Here is a 16,381-nt window from a genome sequence, read left to right as displayed (position 1 = left end):
TCCTAATGTGGGTGAGTGAACAAACTTGAAGAATAAAAACTTGTTAAATAACATGTTGATAAACTGGTGACACAATATAAACATTTTACATATGTATGTGTGTGTGTGTGTGTGTGTGCGGCTCTTTTGAATTTTGTAAATATTGGTAATAAACAGGGATAAAATATATGTCTTGGCTTTTTTCACTTATCACCCTTTTAAAAATCCTCATGGTTTATATTTTTACTGGTAACAATCGTTAATAACAACATTAATAATTAACTATATAATGAAAAAGTGTGTATTGTGGACTTGTCGAAGATAAAGCATGAGAGCTTTTCTTCACACTGGTAAAACTCGGTGTTAATAACAACAATAATAATTAACTATATAATGAAAAAGTGTGTATTGTGAATTTGTCGGAGATAAAGCATGAGAGCTTTTCTTCACACTGGTAAGAATCTGTGTTTATGAAGATATTTGTGTGCATCGAGCATGCGAAAGTTATGTGTGAAACAGTGTCGCCGTATCTGAAATCATATTTTGGAAACTGTGTGGAATCTTGCATTCTCGACCTTCGCGAACAATGTTTCGGTTGCACAGATATTTCCCCTGTCCATGCATGTAATAAGGAGAAGTTTGTGCTTTCCCATCTACATGGATGCACAAAACCTGAGCCTTTGTCTATACAAAACATCGACGGAAAAAGACTTTCCAAAGAAGTGTTTGTTTTTTGCGAGAACATGCTTGTGGAAAAAATAGTGAAACATTTTAATTCAGTGGTTGCAGCAGAAAATGGATATGATAGTGACACAATTCCTTATGTGGGTGAGTGAACAAACTTGAAGAATAAAAACTTGTTAAATAACATGTTGATAAACTGGTGACACAATATAAACATTTTACATATGTATGTGTGTGTGTGTGTGTGTGTGCGGCTCTTTTGAATTTTGTAAATATTGGTAATAAACAGGGATAAAATATATGTCTTGGCTTTTTTCACTTATCACCCTTTTAAAAATCCTCATGGTTTATATTTTTACTGGTAACAATCGTTAATAACAACATTAATAATTAACTATATAATGAAAAAGTGTGTATTGTGGACTTGTCGAAGATAAAGCATGAGAGCTTTTCTTCACACTGGTAAAACTCGGTGTTAATAACAACAATAATAATTAACTATATAATGAAAAAGTGTGTATTGTGAATTTGTCGGAGATAAAGCATGAGAGCTTTTCTTCACACTGGTAAGAATCTGTGTTAATAACAACATTAATAATTAACTATACAATAAAAAAAAATGTGTATTGTGGACTTGTCGGAGATAAAGCATGAGAGCTTTTCTGCACAGCGCTGGACACGCAAAGGCAAGTATCTTTATTTTCATTCTATTTCTAACAATGATTCGCTATTTTTTCTTGTCACTATAAAAAACTAATTCAATTTTTCTTTTATCACATCTGTCGCCATTTTGCTTGTTTTTGTTTAATTCCTCTTTATGCATTGAGGTTAATCGAAACATAACTTTAGACTTTTACATGGAATTGAAACATAGAATCTTGCCTCCTTTGATTGAATCGAACCTGTGACTCCTCTTTGATCACAAAACAATAGTGACGGCCATCTTGCTTATTTTACCTACTCTTTATGCATTTAAGCTAATCGGTACTGGGGCCCCACACGGCAAAACAACAGATTCTAATTTATCTTTATACATTAGCGGTAAAGTCTTTGCGTTGTAATCAAAAGGCATTTTGTTTTGATTTTTAATATCTGTTCCTGCCTAAATACTAATGGGGACTCAACACACTTCTTTTTTTTTTAAAAAAAAAAAACATCATTATCAGCCAATTTGACATTGTGAATCGAACCCGGGACCTTTTCATTACAGCATAAACATCCTATTTCCAATTAGTTCATTTTCTCTTTGTGCACAAAAAAGCTAATCGGAACTTTTAAACAAATACAATTGAATATCCAATTTTCACTAACATTGGGAATCGAACCCTCAACCACTTGGTTAAAACATCTCGCGGAATAAAAAACACCACCCGCGCCGCGCCGCCCCGCTCCGCCCCGCGCCGCGCCGTCCCGCTTCGCCCCGCCCCCGCGCCGCGCCGCGCCCCGGTCGCCGCCGCCGCTAAACACAAAACGCGGCCGCCATTTTGATTTTATTCAAACACTATTTATGCACAGATGGACTAATCGGGACCTATAATGGCGGGGCAAAACAATTGGCCTAATTTAACTACCTAGAGAATCGAACCCGCGACCTCTTCATTGCCAGGTGACAACATTAACCACTAACCCAACTCGATTTTCGAACTCAAACATTTTGTTGCCTTTATTTACACCCAGGCTAATCGAGACCATTCAATATTGACATCGTCGCCTTGTAATCAACGGGTCCCAGGTTCGATACTCGGTGGAGGCACATAGTGGTCCGAATCACCACTTTTCAACTGTAGCTCCAATCCTGATTAGTTTTGCCGTGCATAAAACGGACTTAAAAAAACTAACTCAATCTATCAACCAATCAATATTGACTCTACCAGGAATCGAACCCTCGACGCCTCTTGTTTTACAGAGCAATAACCTTAGCCGCTAAACTTTCGGGGGTAAAGCACCTTCGGCGCCATCTTTAAATCATTTCTTCATGTCTTTGAATCATACGCAATGGTTGCGCGCGCATTTCCTCCACACACACACAAACATACGCACGTGTTAGTTTAGCATACATCAAGAAACAACGTGACAAACCCATTGACCCCCCTCCCCCCACCGCTTCCGATGTCTTCAAGGTGATCAGACACGTTCTGCTGACTCAACAATAAAATCGCTCGTGGCCCGCTACCACCGGATGTAACATAACACCAGGCGCATCAAATTTTTGCTGACGCGTAGGAACATAGTGCTGCCATTACTACTATGTACAAAGTTCGTTTGATGTAAATCCACTTTACATACAGACAGGCTGATCTGGACTTACGCTACAGTTAAAAGTGGGTTCAGCATCCCGTCCATCCTACCCGGGGCACCTTGATTACAATGCGGTAGAGTTAACACTGTGCTGTCTAGGAAACTCCTTCGTGCATTTATAATTTACGCCACATAATGCAACGTCACTCGTCTACAGTTCAATATATGACCTTACCAGCTGGATGTTGTGGTGCGCAACGAACTCCTTCTGGAAGCAGTCGATGGCGAGCAGGAGGCGAGGGAATACGAAGTCCCCTGCCGTGGGGCAGCCTTCCTTCCTCGTCAGAACGCACTCCACTTCCTCGGAACTCTTGCAGCATGCTGAAAAAAAAATACCGACGCTTGTAATAATTAAAACTTGTTAGTGTGTAAATATTACACTCAAATTATATGAATTAATTTACCAAGATTTTTGCTTTAGATTCCGCAAAAGTGTCGTGCCGCAATTTAGCGGGGTACGTGAGTTAGACCCACTTTAGACGAGAGCATTTTCCTTAGCATTTTTCTAAACATTTATGCCATGGCCAAAATGCTATCGCGTAAAGTGAACAATTTCATTGCTCTTCAGATGCCAGGCTATATTTCATGGCATTCCTTAAGGGTAGGATCCATCTTATTTCCGTAGCATTTTTCGTAGCATAACCAATCAGAGGCGACCACTAGGTCACGAGTGCAGATGTAATGGCGGCCGCGTAAGATGTAAACAATGTATCACTTCACATTTTTAAAATACTATAACTATTCAACCGAGAGGATTAAGGTTTCCTATTAAATGCTCTTAGGTACAAATCAATGGCTCTGCTTAAATCCGTGCTTTATAGCATTTATTGTACACGTATGGAAGAATATTTTAGTTATTTCAATTGTAGACAACGTGAACTCACCATATATGGTGTAACTCGACGTGCCTTTCGTGCTGTATATATTGTACAGGGTCAACGAAGTTAGTAATAAGTTGTGTTTTATACAGCGTTGAAACAATTGTATGTTGAATTGTATCTTCTGCAAATATGCTGTATAAAGAAACAAATTGCCGGAGCACTCATTGAGGCGAGTGTACATTGTAATCGCAAAAGCTCACCGAAATTTTGCATGAAATGCTTCCGTCTAAAGTACTATATACTATGAGATTTTTGGAAGCATTTACGTAGCATTTATGCTAGCAAAAATGTTAAAGGAAATACTTCCGTCTAAAGTGGGCCTTAATGAAAGACCAAAATTTCGGAAAAGTATCGGCAAGTAACGGTAAATAAATACTAATCGATACAGATCCATCGGTATCGGCTCAGTCCTAGTGTTTGCATTTTTGTTACTTAGAGTCATCTTTCTGCCACGTGAGGATCAGTGATGACTAGATGAAATTGATGCTGGTATGAAGATATATTGGCGATTTTCGGTAACATTACAGCATAAGGGAAACGGATTTCTTCCAATTTACAGGAGAAAGTACTTACGGAAATCATTTTCTGTAGCGTTGTGGAAAGTTCGTGAACGTAGTTTTGATCCATTTTAATGCGAAAACATGTCGTTTTGTGCGAAAATCTCTGTCCGACACGCTGATTCTGATGCCGCCATTTGCTTTCTGAACGAGAGTACAATGTTCCGTGTGTTAAGATGACGCAACCCGATAGTCAGTGTTTCAGCCTCGCCGTGTTTTCACTAGAACATGACTTGTCGAGTATTTTTAATTTTGTTTTTATTTTCTTCAACTATGCTTGCCTAACCTAACTTAACCTAACCTAACCTTACGGAAAATGGTTTTTGGGGCTAACGTGAATGGTTTTTGGGGCTAACGTCAATGGTTTGTGACGCTAACGTCAATGGTTTGCGACGTATTGACATAATTTCAAATCCGGGCACGAAAGTAGGTATTTTCCGGTGAACGAGATTGCAACACTGCATAAATCGACAAAACACTCTCACAACGCGCCCTGAACCAGTACGCTATCGCCCGCCATAATGTGTTACAGAATCGAAATAACAAGTAACAGTAAGTACTGGTAAATGTAAGAAATATACAGTAGTGGCATTAATTCTGGACACTTTTAGTAAAATGTTATTTTCTTAAAAATCTCGAATGTAAGAACTATATTCTGTATAGAAATATTAAACAAGTTTAAATTACATTGTTCAGTAACTTCAATAATTGCATCTGAGTGCAGCATTATACTGAACGATGTCATTTAAACTTGTTTAATATTTCTATACAGAATATAGTTTCTACATTCGAGATTTTTAAAAAAATAACATTTTACTAAAAGTGTCCAGAATTAATGCCACTACCGTACATTATCTTAGTTAGAAATGTATTATTTCACCTTAGGAAATGTTCCGCATTCCAAAATAGTACGTTAGCAATGTAAAAAAAGTGCGAAATATATGATTTATAGGTGTTTTCCCTTATACAATAATAGTACCCGATTTTCTTTTCCACTTACCAATAAGTTCGACGGAGAACTGCCGCAACTTGTACAGCAGATCCTCGTATTCCGTCCTGAACTCGTGCTCCTTCTGGGCGCAGCGGTTCAGTTCCCGGCAGAGCAGGAAGGCCGTGAGGAGGGGATCGGTGGACGACTGGACGATGTAGGCGGGGTTGGAGATGGCCTTGTACACGGCCAGACGGTTGTAGGCTCGCGTTAGGCTCTCCTCCTTGATGCCTGCTCTGGGAGACAAAGCAAGGAAATAGTTCAAAACGATCGAGCAGGTCCCACCTGAGATCTCTGGAAAAACTTCATATAATTGGAAATTGTAGAGCGAAAACATGGACGAGAGGTGCCATGAAACACAGATTAAGTGTTCTCTTGATATCTGTGCATCATGAAAAAGTACAAGAAGACAACAAAGTGATAGATGTTTATGGAAAGGAAGTCAGGCGAAATCATTGAAGATTGGCGGGGGGAAGGATGATCTTAATCTCGACACACACATATATAGACACAAATATATAAATATTTATATATATAATACATATATATAATAATTAATATACAAGTAAATTAATATTTAAAATACATTATTATTATTATTAAGTATATACTTTTATAGCAAACTAATTCCTTTACTGACCGGTTAAGGATGTCAATAAATGATAAAATAGTTGAAATATTTTTATTATGTTTTAAGTTTTTGTTTAGTTTTTGCTTTCTATTAGTATAAATCAATTAGATTTCATAGTTATTTTTGTCTTGCATTGTTATATTATTTTTATTATGAATATATTATATCAATATAACATTTGTTATTGGTGTATGATCTGTAAATCGTCTCTTGAATGAGAAAGAGAGAAAGTATGCAAAACGCAGAAACACATTACTTGGTGTGTGTTTTCGATACTATCCTTAGTAAAGTATATTTGAAATAAAAAATGATTGATCGCCTTTTTTTATAACAAACACTCTCCCCCCCCCCAGAAACTTTTGGTGGGGTGGATTTTTGAAGCCAAAATTGTTGGTGTGGGATATATATCCCCCTTTCCCCCCAGGATTTCGCACCCTGCTGTGTCACGGTATCCAGTGACATGTGAAACGCAGTTCGATATAAATTATTTTTGTTTATTGATTCATTGTATGTCCAAATATAAAAGTGTGAGGTTTGATTTTATTTTGTGGATAAATTTGTATCCGAGCCAGACGTCGGGAGTTGGGAGACGGGTTTTTCCTGAGTGACAGCCGAGCTGTCATTGCTTAGAACATGACATATTTGCACCAACACGGAGAAAAGGAAATATTATTTTCGTCGAAACCGGGCTAGAAATCGCAGCGGGTGGGCGAACGCATTTGTCACGGATGACCAGGAAAATCCGCTGGAGCCCAAGCCTGCAAGGATCGAGGACGCGCGGATGACTGCGTTTCAAGACAATGGAGAAAGGTATTTTCCATCCCCTCGCAAACCGAAGCCAAGCCACTTTAGCGTGCTTTCCAACGGACAAATTCGAAAGTGATATATAAACAAGAACACTAGGATTCCAGAGACAGTTTTTACCCGGATTTCATAGAGAGAGCATCTCCGCGCTACGCTCTCGCGTGATTATTGTTTTGTGTCCGTGAACTTTCTTTTCTTACATACCGTGAGCGAATTGCAGATAGAGAATTACCAGTGTGCGCCTTATTTTGGTGAAGATTACGCGGTGATTTGTTTTTGCCAAGCGTGGACTACATAATAATGGAGGGCTAAAGGAGATAGAGAAGGGGGGCCGTCGCCTCCCCGGCACCCGCAACGATGCGCCGCTACCATCCGATGAAGCCAGCCAGCCAGCACCAAAGACGGCATCAAAGCCAACCACTGCCCAAAGCCCGAAGGACGTTTCCAGATCGACGTTCCAACCGAAGCCCGTTACCAGAGAGAGAGAGAACGACTCCAGATCGACGCCCAGTCGAAGCCCGTTACCAGAGAGAGATGATTCCAGATCGACGTCCAATGGATGCCCGACACTAGAGAGATTCCGGACCGGCGCGTGACCACGTACACCCGACGCTAGTGACAAGAGGAACGCCCGAAGTACTGAGGAGGTGCAAGTACACCATATCGTAGCAATTATTATTCGTCGCGATCGACCTCGGAGAACAATTTCGCCACAAAGGAACCGTGTGCAAGTCCCGCGTCCAGGAGAGATGAATGACCACGCAATGTAGCAGAGTCCGGTACAGTATTCTTCAGAGGGTCTTATGTCCATGTAAACGTGCATTGTTAGTATCAACACCATACTGTTAACGCCGAAGTCTCACTTATTTGCAAAGTGACTCAGGAAACCCCGAACCTAACTTCCGTATCTGAAAATATTTTGGTATTGTTGTAAAAAAGGGTTATTTCATGTTCAGATGTTCTAATTTAATTGTCTGCATTCAGGGTTAGAAGCTCCATTTCATTACTTTAATATTTAGTGTAAATTGTCAAAGTGTGCTCCATTTTTTGTGTAACCGACCGCCCCGTCGCGCCATTTAATTTGTCAATACTTGACTTATGAGTCCTCTTTAATTGTAGAAAGCGTATTTTATATTGCAAGGTCGTGCGTATGAAGTAGTTTTATTTGTTGCATAATGGTTATTAATGTAATTTTTGCTCGCGCCGACGATTGATTTGTGTATTCCGGCAGCTGGAAGTGATTAAGTATCGCATCGCTAGGTAATGGTGTAGTTCTCATTGGACGAGAGAGGCTTATGCGTATTACCCCCGTCCGAGAAACTTGTTAAATGTCGTGCTTAGGACTGGATGCATACGTTCATTCGAACGAAAGATTTAACCACGCCGACCCAATTGTCTTAGTTAACCGCTTTCCGAGGGCTGGCACTTAAGTTAATTTAAAAGAGCACAGAAGCTGGCAGACAAATGCCCTATATTCACATAAAGGTTTAAAAACTAAAAAGGAATGATATGTTAATGAGACCCATGATTTGTATCTATACTTCACATGTAAAAATACCTCAGATGTGTGAAAGAGAGTGAATGAGTGAGAGTTTGAGGAGGCTTTGTAAACAGTTGTTGATTGCAACATTTTTTTGTTGTTACAATATATATTCATTTTTTACCGTTCGTCAGTGTTGTTACTTGACGTTTTTCAGGTACCAGATATTATGCTATTAGTGTGTTATGATTGTTCGAATCTACATATCAAAGGTAAACAAAACAGTGTAACATTTCAAGGTATTTATCTCCGTCTCGCAATAGTACGACAATAAGCGACCGTCTCAGTACCGAACTTGAAAACCTGGACCCTAAGAGTCAAGACCGGTTTCCCGTACACATAACGACGTTTGGCCCCGTGCCGGGGTATGAATGACACGTCATTTCGGGGACCGTGAGTGCACTCGTTACAGCTGTTTCTATTTAAGTAGCGGACTCAAATCTGAACTTGACAACAACGGCAATTGCTATGATTTGTAAATAATAATAATAATAATAATAATAAAAGGTAAAATATGAGTTATTATCACAGGAGGGCAAGATATGAAATCTTACTCTGACCCCCAGTCTTCGGAGTGAAAATTTCTAGCTGGAGGGTGCTTTTCCCAGTTTGGGGAAAGGTGGGGTGGATACTTGTAAGGATCAACATGGAGAAAATGCAGTGTGTGGAGATGCCTGTGCTAATTATATTAGCATAAAGGAATGCTTTGAGAATTTTCTTAACTGGAGTGATGGAATCACCCTACGTTCCCCCGACTTTGATCGCTGATCCCCTCTGAAAAAAAATCCCGTGGGCGCTCTTGACCCAAAATCTTCCTACCCCTCCTACATTTTTTTACAAAAAGGCCCATTTTTCCTCTAAAATTACCCTTACACTCTCCTCAGTATCAACTGACACCCCTCTTCCAGATGAAGAATTTTAGATGAATCCGTTATGGAGGCCCCTTCAGAACTGTTTCTAGTAGGGATGGCCACAAAGTTCGGAAAACGGATATCCAATTTCAAATTATCGGATATCCGGATAGTACAGATTTGATGAATGGTTTGAAGCAAATCCGTGTAGTGAAATACAAAAATCATGAATAAAAGAATATGTAAAACGGATGTAACGATAAAACTGCCCGGATAATGCACACATTCGGATATCAGGAAATTTCGGATATAGTCCGAATATCCGGATAAGTCTAATAATCTGGCTAGCTATAGGATATCCGGATAATTCTGATGATCCGAATATCCTGATAATTCTGATAATCTGGTTATAGGATATCCGGATAATTCAGGTGTCAAAGTCATTAATTGATTTAATCGTTTGTTCACAAGATTTAATTGTAAAGCAAATTGGGCAGAGCGAGTTACCTGGAATCACAAATCACCATATAACATACTCCATATTTGACCTGTACACACCAAAGCAACCTAAAAAAATTATCAAAATTAGAAATTTCAAAACCATGGACTTGGACAAGTTTCGTAAAGACGCGGAAAATGTGGAATGGTGCAAAATCGAAAGAAACGAGGACGTAGATGCAGCGGTGGAGGCCTTGAATGATAACATTATCAGATTAATAGATAAGCACGCCCCCCAGCGAAAAATTCGTGTAACCAAACCTCCCGCCCCCTGGATTTCAAATCAAGTAAGGGAATTCTGGAAGTTGCGCGACTTCTTTCATCTGAGATATGTAAATACAGGAGACCCAGACGCTCTCCTATCGTACAAATACTTCAGAAACAGAGCCAAAAAAGCAGTCAGAAACGCAAAATTTAAGCACTATAACGAAACGGTAAATATGAATGTAAAAAATGCTAAAAATTTATGATCTAACCTCAGAAGCCAGGGACTTTTACCAAATAAAAAGAGTAATGCGCTCTCCCCAGATACATTTCGGCCGAATGCGGTAAACGAGTTCTTTGTTAAGCCGAGTGCACCCTCAGATAACAATGCAGCGGTGATTGATGAAACCAACACGTATCTTGAGCAACCCAACAATGACACGTTCTTTTTTACCCCAGTAAGTAGCGAACAAGTACGTAAAATTTTTAACAAAATGAAATCGAAAGCGTGCGGTTATGATGGCATAAACCTAACTATTTTACAGTATTGCATCCCCTTTTGTTTAGAAGCTCTTACGCACATTATTAATCTTTCCCTTTCCAAAGGTTGGTTCCCTCAAGAGTGGAAAAAATGCGAAGTAACACCTATACCTAAAAAATCCAACCCCACAGAAATAAAAGATCTACGACATATTAGCATTCTATCCACAATGTCCAAAATACTTGAAAAAGTAATTTATGAACAAATACTTTCACATATTCAAGGTTTCCTACCACACTTTCAATCTGGTTTCAGAAAAATGCATAGTACTTGCACTGCGCTGGTAGATATCGTAGACAATGTAAGTAAAGGAATAGATGAAAATGAAGTTACACTTTTAGTCTTGTTGGACTATTCAAGAGCGTTCGACTCGATCAATCATGAATTGTTATTGGCCAAACTGTATCACTATGGCGTTACCGGAAACGCGTTAAATTGGTTTCGATCATATCTCGGCAACAGGAAACAACGTGTGAAATATCGGGAACCGGAAGTCACATACTCTAAATGGTTAGTTGTTCAACAAGGCGTCCCTCAAGGAAGTATATTGGGTCCACTACTTTACATGATTTACGTAGCTGATTTCGACCGCGCTGTCCAATATTGCCACTACCATCAGTATGCTGACGATTCGCAAATCTATATTCAGTGTAATACAGAAAACTATGATAATGCGATGACCAAACTTCAATTCGACCTTGATGCTATAACAAATTGGTCATGGAGGAACTCCCTTCAATTAAATCCAACAAAATCTTGCTTCATGACCATAGGAACTCATGGTACACTTAAGAAACTTCACAAAAACGCACCTTCTCCTCCAACTCTTGGCAGTATACCGCTATGCGAAGTGGATACAAGCAAAAACTTGGGGATTGTGTTCGATAGACACTTAAATTGGGAGCCACAAGTCGAATTTATTGTGAAAAACTGTATGGGGAAACTTAAATCTTTGTATCATTTAAAACATGCTCTGGACGCTAATGTTAAAGATCGTCTTATGCAATCACTCGTCCTATCCACGTTAGACTATTGCGCTCCAGTGTACAGTAATATATCCCAGGGCTTAAACTATAAACTTCAAAAAATTCAGAATTGTTGTATACGTTTCATATTTAACCTAAACAGAAAGGAACATGTATCCCCCTATTTAAAGAAACTTTCTTGGCTAAACATTAGCAATAGAAGAAAATACTTAACACTCACCTTGATGCACAAAATACTTAAGAGTGGCTCCCCAAAATACTTATCCGATAAGATCTGTTCTCGTAGAACATCAGCCGAACATAATATCCGCAACAAGCACAATCTAAAAATCCCCAAACATAAAACCGCCACATATAACAAGTCCATCATTGTTACAGGGATCAGGGAATGGAACAAACTGCCTGCACCATTGACTAACATTATTTGCCATCAAAGTTTTAAGAAAAATCTGAAGAACTTACTATTGTCCCAACAACTTAATTAACCTTCATATGTTAACAATTGCACCTGCACTTATGCATACCTAACCTACACCCCCCCCCCCCCCCGGCATACACATTGAACTACCGAAGACTTATTACTTATCTTTACTCAACAGTATATATACTAATCTATTCAATGTATTATTTTATCATTGTATAATCTTTATATTTTCTTTATTGTATTATCATGATCATTATGTGTTTTTTTTTCTTTCTTTTTGTTTTTATTCATTTATTGTATCTTTGACAAGGGTTGGTTGTAAGAACGGCCCATGAGGCCGAAACACGCCTGCTTAAATAAAGACCATTCTATTCTATTCTATTCTATTCTAATCCGAATATCCTGATAATTTTGATAATCTGGTTATAGGATATCCGGATAATTCGGGTAATCCGAATATCCGGATAATTCTGATAATCTGGTTATAGGATATTCGGGTAATCCGAATATCCGGATAATTCTGATAATTTGGTTATAGGATATCTGGATAATTCGGGTATTCTGAATATCCGGATAATCCAGACAATTAGGATAATCCATAGACCGGATACTTAGAAAATTATCCGTATTTGGCTATCCCTAGTGCTGGTGGTCTACGTGGAAACTGGCCTAAACATTAGCCAAACGCCTACGGAGACTTACATACACTCCTCGCAAAGGCAGTCCAGTGGATGAGGGTACCTAATGGTGTGCCCTCTCCTGAGCAGCAGCCCAATCATCTCGTAGTCGCCTTCCTGGGCGGCGAGGACCAGCGGCGTCTCGCTCTCCATGAGGACGGAGGTCTTCGTGATGCCGCTCTCTTCCAGGCCCGGACTCACCTCGTGCAGCTTGTCCAGAATCAGCTGGAGGATTCTGGAGTCCTTGGTCTGTATCGCCAGCAGGGCGCAGTCGCTGACGTCGATGTTCGGGAGCTCCAGGAGGTACCTAACCATCGCCTCGTTCTGATCCTTCACCGCTATGTGCAGCGCTGTTGTTCCCTGGAAAATTTCAACGTTAATGATACTGTATGAAGGGTTAGTTTTTTCAAAGTACTGTACGTTGCTCAAAAAGTAACTCAGTTGCAGTCAGTAACGTACCAAGGATGTTCGAAAAAAGAGAGGATCTCTCTAAAGATGCCCATCCTCCACCCGCATACATTCCACGGTTGGCATTTTGCCCGTTTTTTTTAAAAAAAAACCCGGGTGGGCATTTTCGGTTTTTTTAGATAAAACGCAATAAAACCCTGGCAAAACTGGGTTTTATTGGGTTTTTCAGATTATGTTTTAAAATATATATATTAAAAATGAAATATTTTTTTCTCCTAGTAGCAATGCATTGTAACATACAATTTGTATTCCTTTATACCCTGTCCCAACTATCTCTGGAGCAAACGAATGAAAACAAGTCTCTACTCAAGTAGTAACGCGAGATTGCTCCACCAATGAACAGCGAGGAGAGAAATGGATTGCCTAGAGGGAAGCAAGCGACTACAGTTACCAGCCTTCACATCAGCATATCGCTCTACCCACTCTTATTTCTTTCCCTTCTTTGATGCTATGTGCAACCTTGCTCCAGAAATAACTGTGACAGATAATAGTTGACTGAATCAAAAACTATTTAACAATTCTGTTAACATAATCTGTTCTAAAATATTCGTCCAACAGGAAGATGCACGACTTGCATGGCTACAGAGCTCCTAACCAGACATAAATAACATTTTACTGCATAGGCAAGCAACCCATTAGGATGAGAAATGACAAAAATCATTTAAAGAGTGTTCCAATTTAATTGACACAATTAACGACATTTCAATAAAATGTACTCAATTCTCCCTTGTAATGTTTAAACATGCAAAAATTTCTTGTATCAATTGATCATCACAGTTGAAACTACGATATGCCACTATGATTTCCCCCACATAAGGAAGTGACTGATAACCAAAGTGCTATCACATTTCAAAATTACAAGCTTTGTTCAAGTATGCTGCATCAATAAATGCAAACGTTTTGTCTAAAAATTTCTGATACTTTTTCTCTTCTGTTCCTTGGATATATGATCTCTTCATTTGTGTTAAATGTTCATTTCCAGCATGATTTCAGGAAAACAACCTGATAAAAACCACTATGACTTGTACTACATTCATTATTTGTAGTATTATAAGCTCTGTTAAGCCTTTTCTATACAAGTTTTCCAAGAAATTTTGACAATCATAGAACCTCACAAGTATTTAAAACAATAATTTACAACATTTTCTGAAAAAAAAAACACATTTTGACTGTTTTTTTGGTGGGTTTTTTCGAAGTGGCATTTTCTGGTAAAAAAAAAACGCGTGGTGAAAACTGGGCTGGGCCCACCCGGGCCAACCCTGATACATTCGGAGGTATGCGCTTATGCCCAAGTACCTTAAAATAATCACTGGGCGTCTTTTACAGATTCGCTCGTTTTTTTTCTTTTTTCACTTTATTGTATAATTTATATTTTAGTTATACAAGGTAGAACGGACCAGAACTGTTCTGGTGAAGCCAGAACAGATTTGGTTAACAAATTATACGTATAGTGGTTACATGTACTGTTTTATTAGTCAGCCCTAATTTTTCCATCTTTTCCTGTCTTTGACGTTCCCTTATTAGGAATACTGTGCCAAAGGGGGGTTATGACCCCCCAACCCCATTTACGCACGCCACTGGTTGCAGTTACTGTGTTTTGAAATGCAACTCGGTTATAGATACCGTTACTTCATACAAGTAGCTGTATAAGCAGGAACGTCTAGCCTTCATTGGAATAGTTTTAGCTCGTGCCGTACATGAGAGATTCTTCAGAATCATTTATAGCAGTGGAAGCATTACATAAAAGCTGCACATTCATAAAGGAATAAAAAGACAGAAAGAGACGTAAAGAGAGGAAATAGAGAAAGAAAGACAAATAGAGACAGAGATACATGTGAAAAAAGAGAAAGTAAAAAAGGAACGAAAAAAGATAGATGGATAGAGAAATAGAAGAAGAGAGAGAGAGAGAGAATGGTAGAAAAATAGAGTGAACGAGAGAGAAGAAAAGAGAGACAGAGATAAAGGAAGTAAGACACAGCAAGGCAGATAGAGATAAACGAAATAAAATGTAGGAACAAGGAGGAGGGAAAGACAGAGAGAGAGAAAAAAGAGGCATAGAGAAAAATGAAAAGAAAGAAAATAAAAAGCAAGAGGGAAGTAGAGATAGACAGGACTTGCCAAAGAGAATAACAGCCACGACCAGCAAAGCAGAACCCATCTCACTTCCTTTTATCTACTCATGAGCCCACAAAAGTGTACGTTACATGACTCTAGAAAAACTGTAAATGTGTTGCATGTATGAACTGCAAGCGGGCTGGGCTGTCTTTTTCTTTACCGATGACCATTTAAAATATGTTTAAATGTGGACTTACTGAAATAAGAAGATTAACAAAATATTTTCTCATAACACACACGCATACACATTATATTTTTGCACTATTTATTCTTTTGTCGGTATTCGCTTCCCCGTTGTCTGTATAACCTCTATATCACGTTTCACAGCAATCCGTTGCTTCGAACTGTCTGCAGAGGGTTCCTAGGAGAACTTGAATTCTAACCACAAGTAGGGTCAGATTAGTTTCGTAAAATCTCTGTTTGTCCGGTATTTGCAGCTTAGGAGCGAGTCAGGACTACCAAAACCTCCAATCAAAGAATGAGCCGCTGACGTCATCTCAATCCAGCACCTATCGCTAACCCTCTTGCCCGCACTCTTGGCAGACTAATTAGCTAAACACACGCCATAGACGTGCGCGCGGGAGGGGGAGGAAAGAGGGTGCAATTGCCCCTCTTATCACTTAGAAATTCAGTGTAGATAAATCGTATTAGCGTTATTAAACAGTATTATTCTCTTAAAAAAATATAGTATTTTCAAGCCGACGAAACTACGATGGCTTTATTTCCTACTCTCTCACTTCGTTCTCCAGCAAATTACTTGTTATTAAGACTCACGCATTCTATTCGTTACATTAGTTGTTACACCTATGTGGTTGCAGAATAAATTGGTAACAGATTGGAAATGAATAAATTATGTGTAGTTGTTTTAAATCTACTGTACGAAATCATGTTTATATGTAAATTAGTCTGAACCACAGAGAAGGGAAATAAAGGGGGAAGCTGGAAATCTTCTAATAGTGATTTTTGGTGGGCCCGGACACACTATATACGCCCCTGTTTAGTGCCCATCAATACAAACAGCGATATGAAATGACGTTTCTCCGAGCCGGCCCCCGTGGCGGAGTGGTTAGCACATCTCGCTACGACGCCAGGGGTCACGGGTTCGAATCCCGGCCTGGGCATGGATGTTTGTGAGTGTCCATTCATCAATTTCATCATGTCATCACTCGTCCCCATCTTCGCAAATTAGCCAAAAGTGGTACAAAAAGCGAAGTAAAATAAAGTAAATCAATCAATCAATCAATCCTTTCTCCGA

General features: G+C 39.1%; 1 protein-coding gene across 1 annotated transcript in view; it reads right to left on the bottom strand.

Annotated features, from left to right (window-relative positions):
- The window catches only part of LOC145977910 (short transient receptor potential channel 4-like), a 60,302-nt gene that overhangs the window by 40,400 nt on the left and 3,521 nt on the right, over positions 1-16,381 (bottom strand). The window contains exons 3-5 of the mRNA XM_083110217.1: positions 12,569-12,903; positions 5,400-5,623; positions 3,137-3,282 (exon numbers count right to left, since the gene is read on the bottom strand). Of these exons, the coding sequence (XP_082966343.1) occupies positions 3,137-3,282; positions 5,400-5,623; positions 12,569-12,903 (705 nt within the window). The remainder of the gene's footprint in view (positions 1-3,136; positions 3,283-5,399; positions 5,624-12,568; positions 12,904-16,381) is intronic.

Source organism: Lepisma saccharinum, chromosome 24 (genome assembly GCF_977018435.1).
Source record: "Lepisma saccharinum chromosome 24, izLepSacc3.1, whole genome shotgun sequence".
NCBI classification, from domain to species: domain Eukaryota; kingdom Metazoa; phylum Arthropoda; class Insecta; order Zygentoma; family Lepismatidae; genus Lepisma; species Lepisma saccharinum.
The sequence above is the reverse complement of the archived record's forward strand: the minus strand, read 5'-3'. Positions and strand labels throughout refer to the sequence as shown.